This window comes from Diadema antillarum, unplaced genomic scaffold (assembly GCF_040938485.1).
Source record: "Diadema antillarum isolate AM-2024a unplaced genomic scaffold, OU_Dant_1.0 scf00000048, whole genome shotgun sequence".
NCBI lineage: Eukaryota > Metazoa > Echinodermata > Echinoidea > Diadematoida > Diadematidae > Diadema > Diadema antillarum.
This window is the reverse complement of record NW_027270937.1, coordinates 222423-233689: the sequence shown is the minus strand read 5'-3', so window position 1 is coordinate 233689 and position 11267 is coordinate 222423. Positions and strand designations below refer to the sequence as shown.

Here is an 11267-nt window from a genome sequence, read left to right as displayed (position 1 = left end):
GCGATGCCATTATCATTATTTTTGTTTGTAATAGCAGGATGCTCAACTCCATAGTTTGTCATTCAAATAGATTATATTTTGTTTTCGATCATTTTTTTTACATGGTAACTTCTTTCATTAGTATATGCGTTCACACGGGTGTATCGAGGCCATCTCTATTACCCTCCGTTATTCCTCGCCAGTCGTCACACAGAAACGAGAAATGTCTATGAAAAAAAGGAACACATTAAATATTGTGACGCAAGTACGAAATAACAACAATCGTGCTCTCTGTGTACTAACTGTGCCCAGGGATATGGATTAAAGAAAGAATCGTAATACATCATAACATTGTTTTGCAACTGCTGAGGTTTCCTACTGCTTGTCTACAGCACGGTTACAAATTCAAAACGTCATAACTTGAAGTCTGGAAATGTGAACAAACTTCTCGTAATCAATCGTATGATCTCATAACGTGTCACATTGCCAATTTTGACAGAACTTTGCACGGAACAATTTCACTTTTTAAAGTACAATAAATTCCTCAACGCTTCAATTTCATGGGACAGACTATCACGTACATTTATCACAGACTATTATTGTGATGATTAGCACACGCCAAGAAAGTTCAAAAGCTATGAACATAGACTGTACAACATGGTTTTGCCTCTAACAGCACCAAAGCGAAAGACTCAGACGCCTGGCAACAGTTTTGCCACTATACTCTATATATATTAATATTGCAGTTCTTTTTTTTTCCATCTTAACCTTTGTATCGAAATGGCTCACATATTTAACCGATGATATAAATTTGTGAGCTTACGATGATAAAAAGATGCAAAAGTTATGGCATACGGTTTAAAATGATGCAAAGCACACACACACACAAGTCACATATTGATCGTGTCAATGGTCAGATTTTCGCTTTGTGTCTTACAGCTCTTTGCGACACTGAACACTTGCGGTGTCTGCCTGTCACCAGTACTATATGCGAGGATCCGTGCCAGCAGTCGCGAGGGCGCCGGGATATCACGCCAGCGCCGTCGCAACACACAGGCCATAACCACCCTGAAGTGAGGATGCTTCCAGCCGTAGATGAACGGATTAAGGCAACTGTCGAATACGAGTGGGAGAGACACGTATGGCATCACGCTGAGAACTCGGTGCAGAGCGGGTCCTTGCAGGAATGGGATAACGATAAAGACACCCGCGAAGGAAGATATGCACAGGACGAAGCAGCATACCACGCACAGGAGATTCTTGGTAATTACCAACTCGGTATGCCTGCGACAATTTTTCTCGGCAGGCATTATAGAGCGTGACCTGGTCTTGAGAGCGCTCCTTTTCACGTGCCTAAAGAGTAGATAGTAGCTGAAGAACGTCACACTGAAGGAAAATGTCGATAAGAAATTCACAAGGTACACGAAGGTGTTTGCATTCTTGTGATTGAAGTCACAGATGCAAAGTCGTGTGAGTGCGTGGTATCCTAGACGACCGTGGCCAGTAAGCTGAGGAAGGACTAAACCTACAGCGGGAAACAACCAAGACATTGTCACCATGACGACCAGATTTCTCGACGAGAAGACGCGATCGTATGTATGCCTAGGTTTGATGATGAGCACACAGCGATTTATAGCAATAAGCATCAAGGTAATGACACTACTCGCAACAGATAGGATATCAAGAGCGGCTATCAGTTGCCACAGTACCTCGGATAATGGTCTGTCCAATATCGGGACGATCTGAAAAGGCTGAGCGGCGGATACCAATAGGTCACTGACGCAAAGATTCACGATGAGGCAGGAGGTTTTCGACCGGAGTTTCCTCGACAGTGCGGTCGCCAGCAACAGCACGACATTCCCCGTTACCCCAACAACGAACACAGTGCCATATCCTACAGCTAAAAAAATATCTGCAGGAGAGAGAATGGAATTAGATTTACCCAAAGTCTCATTACTGTCTTGGTCGCCAGCTAGATCGGCCATTATTGTCTCGCACAGCACTAAAATGACTACCACGTAGGAGCAATTTTCCGGACGCTATGTTCACATATCAAAAGAACAAAATGTGCTATGAAATAGTAACCGTCTTCAGACCACTGCAAGTGTCCCTTCATTAAAGGGGAAGTCCGGACGATTATCAGCCGTTTGCCGTGTAAAGAACAATATGCAAATTAGTTCCCTCCGATTGAAAGCGAGGAGTCTTTTCCTTTAGGCCACAGTGCAAAATATATAGGTTTTCCCATCCATTTTCGCACTTTTGTCATTCAAGTTCAAAGATTTATTATTCAATTTCCTCCCCGAGAAGCACGTGGAACGCAAATCCTAACCTCAATTTCGTCAATTGTCATTGTAATTCGTTTCTCGTCAAGCATTTTCGACGACATAGCATTCCGAATCGTCTATTGTCATTCATATTCATCCCTCCCGCTGACGGATCGCAGAAAGTGAAGATCAAATTCGGGGTTTTTTCACTTAATTTCATGAATTTTTCATTCAAATTAGCCAGATGTTGTCGATTCTTTATTTTGAGGATGAACCAACTTTAATCCCACATATTTTTACTTTCTCTCGTAAGCTAACTTAATTATGTTATCCATTCTGTGACATTAAACAAGCTACAATTCTACACTTAAAATTTTGTCTCTAATCATGTTTGCCTAGAAATCGTTTGTCAGTGTTTTCGTATGCAAGACGGTACTTCTGTTTGTATCAGTGTGTACTTGATTGCTTGTGTGTGTGTCTGTATCTGTGGTTCTCTGTGTGTGTGTGTGGGGGGGGGGGACTTGTGTGTATGTTAACCCCTGAACGTAAAATGTGAACGATTACAGAAAAAATATAGGTTTTCCCATTTATTTTCGCACTTTTGTCATTCAATTTCAAAGATTTATTATTCAATTTCGTCCCAAGAAGCGCGTGGAACGCAAATCCTAACTTCAATTTCGTCGATTGTCATTGAAATTCATTTTTCGTCAAATTTTGACATTAAACAGGCTACAATTCTACACTTAATATTTTGTCATTAATCTACACTTAAAATTTCGTCTCTAATCATGTTTGCCTAGAAATCGTTTGTCAGTGTTTTCGTATGCGAGACGGTACTTCTGTTTGTATCAGTGTGTACTCGGATTGCTTGTATGTTTGTCTGTGTCTTTGGTTCTGTGATTGAGGGCGGGGGGGGGCTTATTGTGTGTGTTAACTCCTGAATGTAAAATGTGAATGATTACAGGAAAAAAAATAGGTTTTCCCATCCATTTTCGCACTTTTGTCATTCAATTTCAAAGATTTATTGTTCAATTTCGTCCCGAGAAGGACGTGGAACGCAAATCCTAACTTCAATTTCGTCAATTGTCATTATAATTCGTTTTTCGTCAAATATTTTCGACGACATAGCATTCCGAATCGTCAATTGTCATTCATATTCATCCCTCCCGCTGACGGATCGCAGAATGTGAAGCTCAAATATTTTTTTTTCACTGAATTTCATGAATTTTTCATTCAAATTAGCCAGATGTTGTCGATTCTTTATTTTGAGGGTGAACCAACTTACAGCCCCATATTTTTAGTTTCTCTCGTAAGCAAACTTAATTATGTTATCCATTCTTTGACATTAAACAAGCTACAATTCTACACTTAAAATTTTGTCTCTAATCATGTTTGCCTAGAAATCGTTTGTTAATGTTTTTGTATGCGAGACGGTATACGTCTGTTTGTATTAGTGTGTACTCGTATTAGTCCACGGGCCAAGACCCGAAAAATGGGTTATTGGTACCACCTGAGGTGGCAAAACCTTTTTGGTGTCATTTTGTTTGTTGGGCATAGATATGCTTATCAAGCTATGATAGCATTTCCAAATGAGTAGCTTAGTCATAATAAATGAATTTTTAACCAATTTGGTCTCGTTTTTATATCCCTATACTTCTGAATCGAAACTAACCGCCATACAAAGAAGAGCCTGTCTTCTGTAGATATCCACAGGTGTTCTGTTGTAAACGCGGTGCGCTTAGTCTTTATTCAAGGCAGCGAAGGGAATATCCAAAGGGTTATGATGTCCACAGCTGTCACGAGGTGCGCTTAGTCTTTTTCTAGAACAATGTACCGTTATCATCTCTAAAGTTCTAATAAAAAGGATTATCTATACTGTTTTTATACTACCCTCTCAACAAATACATCAGTTTTAAACAAAAATAACTCTGTTCGGTTACAATATTATTTATTATAATGTATTGTAGTGTACCGGTACATTGTTTTTGCGTTATCTTTATTGCTGGATGGGAAATAAAGCGACATTGGCGTGGTACTCGCGTTTTCACCCTAGCGTTTTCACCGGAAAATGATAAATAATTGAAAAAGACGGTAAAAGTCACGAGGAATTGCTTTTTTGTTGTTGTTGTTTTTAGATAAAGGGATATACACTGTATCGTAAGCTTTGGTTATTCCCCTCGCCGTCTTGAATAAAGACTAAGCGCTGTGGACATCATAACCTGTGGATATTCCCTTCGCTGCCTTGAATGAAGACTAAACGCACCGTGTTTACAACAGAACACCTGTGAACATACAGAAGACAGTGCTCTTCTTTGTATAGCGGTTGGTCTCGATTCAGAAGTATAGGGATATAACAACGAGACCAAATTGGTTAGAAATCAATTGACTATGACTAAGCTACTCATTTGGAAATGCTATCATAGCTTGATAAGCACATCTATGCCCGACAAACAAATTGACACCAAAAAGGTTTTGCCACCTCAGGTGGTACCAATATCTGGCCTGGCCCATGGACTAGATAGATTGCTTGTGTATGTGTCTATATCGGTGGTTCTGTGTGTGTGTGTGGGGGGGGGGGGGACACTTGTGTGTATGTTAACTCCTGAATGTAAAATGTGTACGGTTACAGAAAAAAATACATGAATGACTGGGAAATCACACCGGATAGAGATATGAGACGAATACGAATGAAAATCTAACGAAAATGATTGACAATAGACTAAATCGATCCTGCTGTTTTGAGTGCTGCGAGTGAGACTGACGAATTTGAACTGTAAATGACGAAAATGCATGCCAAATGATTAAATTGAATGGACTTTATTTGAAAATGAAAGACGAAAGACTAATTTGAAAGTAAGATTGGCTTATTCCCGACATCCCGCGACGAAATTGAAGTCACAAAATTTGTGAAATTGAATGGAAAAAGTTTGAAAATGAATGGGAAAACCTATACTTTGAATGTCGTCTGTTGATTTTAGTTGCGAGCTGTGGAGACTCAGAAAGGAAAGGCCATCTACTGACACATCACCTCCTCTTGAAAGAAGTAGACCCTATGTATTTCCGGATCAAGAATTCTTTCAGATATTCTTGAATACAGGTAGAAATATGAAAAAAGCAATCTAATGTAAGTGAACATGAATCGACACTTATTGGTATAACATCAAATTATAATTCAGCAGCAAGTATGAGGTCAAGGTCAATGGTCTTTGTCAAGTAAAAGCTTCAGGTTGGACAATCCGATGGAGATGTAACTTCTTAGGATATCCCTAGATAAACAGTAATATGGTGATGAAATGACAGGGTGAATGTTCAAAGTTATCTCAAGACCGAAGTTCAGTAAATGTTGGCTAACAGCACTGTTTTCCAGCCAGACTTAAAAGAATCATGGATGGTAGCATGATTTGCTGGATAAATATATGCATGACTGGACAAAACATTCAGATAATATGATCAGCACTAAAGTTATTATACTGTTATCTTCAATTTGATGATAGGCCATACCCGTAGTGACGGATCCAGGCATGTTCCCCCTTTAATCAAAAAAAAAAGTGAAACGCACCCCCACCCCTTAATAATTGTTGTTCTTTTCCTTTGAAGAAATCATCCTCGTCAACAGCCTGTATTGTGCATTACCTGTATTGTGCATTTCAGCTGATCAAAGCCGGAAGTGGCACAAGAGAATACGTGTTGAGCCCTCTCCTCATTTTTTTTTCTTTTTGCTTGTCAGCTGATTAAACCCGGAAGTGATAAATAAAATACTCCACTCCATGCTACCCAGAAAAAAAAAGATAATTCTGAAGACATTGAGCTAAACTAGATGTACCGCCTGGAGATGTACACAAGCACTGGTGGTAAATAATGTGTCTCAATTAGCCAGAATAATAGGGCAGTAAGGATTATAATGGGACTGTCATGATCTTCAGAATACAAGCAATGTTGATAAATAAGAAAGTTCGTTGAAACAGGTTGTGGTATTTCTCATCCCAACAGGACAAATTGGCATTCATTCATATTTCAGCTTTCCTCTTTTTTCTGATCTCAGCTCTGAGAAGAATCGCCTTTTATCCATAGTTTGTGTTTTTTTGTGTTTCTGTACATGTGTGTGTGTGTGTGCGTGCGTGTGTGAAGCGTGTGGTTTGTGTCTACTTTGGTTTATTCAAAGATGAGTACACTATACGACATTATACAGTGTCATTATCCAACAGGCATATTTACGTGATTTCACATTCTCGCAAGGGAATGATTCTGTAACCAGCCAAGCTTTCTGCACATACCTGTGCTTTTATTCAAGTTCAATTGCCGCATTTTCAGTGATAGAAATGAATCTTAAAGTAAAATCATGCAAATGTAACTGACAGCCAGCATTTGTGTATTCATGAATCCATGACTTTGTCTCTTTTTTTCCCCTAAGGACACAGTGCATTATATTTTACTATATTTCCATCATGATGCTTACGTTGCATACAATTTTATCAATTTTCTAGTCTACATGATAGATCCATTCTTTCTCAAGAAAGTTTATCATGCATGTGGTTACTCCCCACTGCCTGAGGCACACAATATCTACAGGACTGAGTTGCCGTAAGTAATCGCAACTTATGTACAGATTCTTAATTCCACTCGTTACATGTATGCCCCTAATACATGGTAGTGCTTGCAAGGTCACAGCTAGCAACTGACGATGCAGTTATATCAGCCAGCTGGCTGGGACAGTTTATAACTCAGTTCACATCACAAGTTGGTGATTGCTTTATCTAACACAGTATCTCAGTCCTATGGTACATTTTTCGAATTTGAACCTATTCAGTAAGAATGAGCTAAGGTATGAATTTCTTTGCTTCCCCTTTTCAAACAATTCAAGTGTTTCCCCACTGTGTTTTAAATATCAAAGCAAACTTATCATCCAAGTGTGCCCTTGCCCAGCGTGGTGATTCCAATTGAAGCTATTTTTATGGCACATCTCTAATTGTGGTATGATTTTTTCACACAGTGTTCGCATAGTAATGCTTTGTTTTACACTGTGAATTGATGACTCACATTGTGTTCACACTGTTAAAACGCTCGAATTTAACAGTGTGAAGAGATTTCACACTGTGTTTCTCACACTGTGGGGCACTGTTTTCTTTCTAGCAGGGACGAAATGCTTGGTTTGTATTATGTGACTTTGCACCTCAACACCAACAAAAAGTTGCAAGGTCAGATTTCTTATTATACGTCAGACTCGTAGACAAGGAAATCGTTTCTTCATTGGGTTTAACTCACCAAAATCAGATTGTACTTACCTACCCCAATGAATGCCGCTTTACTCCAAACTCGAGTGATGATTATTTTGAGAAAATAAATGTAGTTCCTCAAAGTGAAGGGTCCTTTGAAGCCTATTGACTCAATCCCTATATTGTACAAATGAAACCCGCACAATTCGCGATGTAAAACTTTGTTGGCACCACTGGAGAGCAGCTGTCAGATTTATCCCAAAATTGAGTAAAAATGGACACATGATAAACATGATAAAAGGCATGCTAACATTCAGCTCTGATCGTATAAACATTGGACTATTCGTGAGGGCATCTTAGGCCATCGTATGACCACCGGTGGAGTTTCTCAGGGACCAGCAGCAACTTCGTGAGCGGTGGAAAAATCTTCATGTATAGCCATTGTGTTTCCTTCACGTGTCCTTCAAGTAAACTTTTTAAGATAAAATTCAAATCTTTCTGTGTGGTTCGATTGTTCAGACCCTACTTTCCGCTGGAAAGCAGTTTGAATTAACGTACCAAAGATCACTGACTACCTTTCCAGCAACTACATAAATCATTTAAACATAACACGACTTTCCATTCGTAGGGGGATGGACTCCGAAAAAAAAGAGCAGAATATTTGCTGCTCAATAATTGTTAAGCTTTTAAGCATCTGTCATACAGTTCCGAAATTTACAAATTTAAGATGGACACATGATGTTGAAATTCCGCTCTGATCGAGGAAGCATCAGATCATTCGCGAGGGCATCTTCAGCCATCGTATGACCGCCGGTGGGGATTCGTAGCCTCAAGCAGCAACTTCATGAGCCGTGGCAAACTCTTCCTTGTAACTATTGCGTTTCCTTCGTGTGTCCTTCAAGTAGAATTTAATCATAGAATATAAAGATTTACATCTTCACGTAGCGCCTTCGTGTCTGGTGCTGGAGCCATTCTGTGACCTTCTGTACTTGCTTCGGCTGTTGATAGGATTTTGACCAAGTTCGGACCAACTTCGCACGAAATTGACAATTCCATATTCGTATTGCCATCTTGTGTCATCTTCGGGGCAGCGTACATGACGCAGCGCAACTTCTTTCATTGCTATACGTTTACAAGGGTATATCGAGAACATCTCTGTTCCCCGATTTTCATAGAGCGTCTTGACAAAGAAACCCGAAATGTCAATGGCATAATTTCGGAGCACCTTGATCGTGACACACGTGCAAAATACCAACAAATAACATGCATTTCTGGGTAGTCTGGGCCTACTTGTGGCCAGGAAAATAACATTAATATTGATCGAATAAACAATTGTTTACACCATAAATTTGTGTAAGCCCCAGTCACATAGACATCCGGGATCCCCCCGGATCACCCCGGATCACCCCGGATCTCATCCGGGGTGATCTTGAAGATCTACCTGTTGACGCCTTGGACATCCTTGGACATCCACGTATGTCCGTGTAGATCCGGGGACATCCGGGAGACCAACACGGCAATTTTTGGAGGTCAAAGACATCCGGCGTCATCCGGGGATTGCCTGTGTTGGCAGAACAATCCGGGATGGTCCCTGTGGCTGCTATGTAGCTGCCGTGTTAATCGGTGTAGATGCCGTGTTTGTACGTGTAGATGCCGCGGTCTTCCGGCTTTATCCGTGTAGCTGCCGTGTTGATACCGTGTGTACAGTCATATCAACGCTCGTCGACACTCCATCGAGGTCGAAACTATCCCGGATCTCCCCGGATATCCCAGGATCTCCCATGATCACCGAGTAGATCCTTGAGGATCTGTGTATGTGACTGGGGGCTTAGGGGCATTAGCAACTACTGAGGTTACGTACTGCCTGCCTTCAGCAGGGTTACAGATTTAAAATAGTTATACCCGATGTGACTTAACTTCTCGTATTCGTGATTAACATCAGAATCAAAGACACACATAATAGTTATTATGTATATACTTCACTTTTACCAGAAAGTTAAAGGAATTATGAGCAACCAAACGTATGATCTCATGAACGTGACAAATTATCAAGTTTCACATAATTGACATGAAACAATTTTACTTTCACAAAGATTGAAATCCCTCAGCACTTCATTTTAAGGAACATAACGTAACGCAGACATCTCACAGACTGTAAATCATCGTGATAACTACATGTAGCATAAACCAAGTAAGTTCAAAAGCAGTGAGAATTTACACCGCTGTAGTCTTGGACAACACTGTACCGCCTCAAACACCACCAAAGCGACAGGTGTAATAATTCCTATATGCAGTTTTGCCCCTACATTCTAGACATCAATATCGTAGTTCTTTAATTCCTATACTCATCTTTGTAATCAAAATAGCTGACGTATTTTTCATGTTGATTATTAGTTTCATGAGCTTATAATGGTACAAAAGTAATGCCATATAATTGTAAAGGGTGAGAAACAGACACACAGACGTCACATATTGGTGTCTATGGTAAGATCTTTGTTCTGTGACTCGCAGTCCTTTTCAACACTGATACCTTGCGGTGTCTCCCTGCCACCAGTGTTATACGCGAGGATTCGTGCCAGCAGTCGCGAGGGCTCCGGGATATCGCGCCAGCGCTGTTGCAGCACACAGGTTATGACGACCCTGAGGTGCGGATGCTTCCAGCCGTAGATGAACGGATTAAGGCAGCTGTCGAATACGAGGGGGAGACCCACGTAAGGCATCACGCTGAGAACTCGGTACAGAGCGGGTCCTTCCAGGAATGGGATACAGAGAAAGACACTCACGAAAGGAGTTACGCACAGGACGAAGCAGCATACCACGTACAGGAGATTCTTGGTGATTACCAACTCGGTATGCCTGCGACCGCTTTTCTCCGTCGGCATTGGGCACGACCTGGACTTGAGAGCGCTCCTTTTCACGTGCCTATAGATCAGCCAGTAGCTGAAGAACGTCACACCGAACGCAATTGACGACGAGCCAACCACAAGGTAGAGAAAAGTATTTGCATTCTTGTGAGTGAAGTCACAGATGCAGACTCGTGTGAGGGCATTGTATCCAAGACGACCATGACCAGTAACATGAGGAACCACCAAAACTACGATGGGATACAGCCAAGACATTGTCACCATGACGACCAGATTTCTCGAAGAGAAGACGCGGTTGTATGTGTGCTTAGGTTTGATGATGAGCACACAGCGATTTACAGCAATAAGCATCATGGTAATGACACTACTCCCGACAGATAGGATATCAAGAGCGGCTGTCAGTTGGCACAGAACCTCGGGTAGTGGTCTGTCCAATATCGGGACGATTTGAAAAGGCTGAGCGGCTGATACTAACAGGTCACTGACGCAAAGATTCACGATGAGACAGAAGGTTTTCGTCTGGAGTTTCCTCGACAGTGCGCTCGCCAGCAACAGCACGACATTCCCCGTCACCCCAACAACGAACACAGCGCTAAACCCTACGGCTAAACAAATATCTGCGGGAGCGAGACGGGAATCAGATTGGCCTAAAGTCTCATTACTGTCTTTGTAACTTGCTCGACTCGCCATCTTGTCTCATCATGGGAAGCAGTCCTGAAAGGAAACCACGCAGGGGTAATATTAAGTGCATCCTGATTATTACAATGTCTGAATTATAAAATGTTTAACGTGATTGTTTGAAAGCTTCTATCGGCGCTATCTTTTGTTGTTGTTGTTGTTAATTGTTGGCTGATTTGAGATCTCCTTGGCCTAGAGCGCTCATTCCAGTTGATTGCACAGGAGTAACAATGAAAACGTTTCAGACAAGAAGTACAAGGTAATTGTGT

The 11267-nt window shown here is 41.1% G+C and overlaps 1 protein-coding gene across 1 annotated transcript; it reads right to left on the bottom strand.

The window, feature by feature from the left end:
* Positions 1-9921: 9921 nt before the first annotated feature.
* On the bottom strand, positions 9922-11010 carry LOC139715390 (neuropeptides B/W receptor type 2-like). The gene has a single exon (XM_071626963.1). The coding sequence runs from the start codon at positions 11008-11010 to the stop codon at positions 9922-9924; it is 1089 nt and encodes a 362-aa protein (XP_071483064.1).
* Positions 11011-11267: the final 257 nt, after the last annotated feature.

What these genes read in the sequence shown, in the direction of transcription:
- LOC139715390 (XM_071626963.1), bottom strand. Translation starts at nt 11,010, where the DNA reads ATGGCGAGTCGAGCAAGTTACAAAGACAGTAATGAGACTTTAGGCCAA.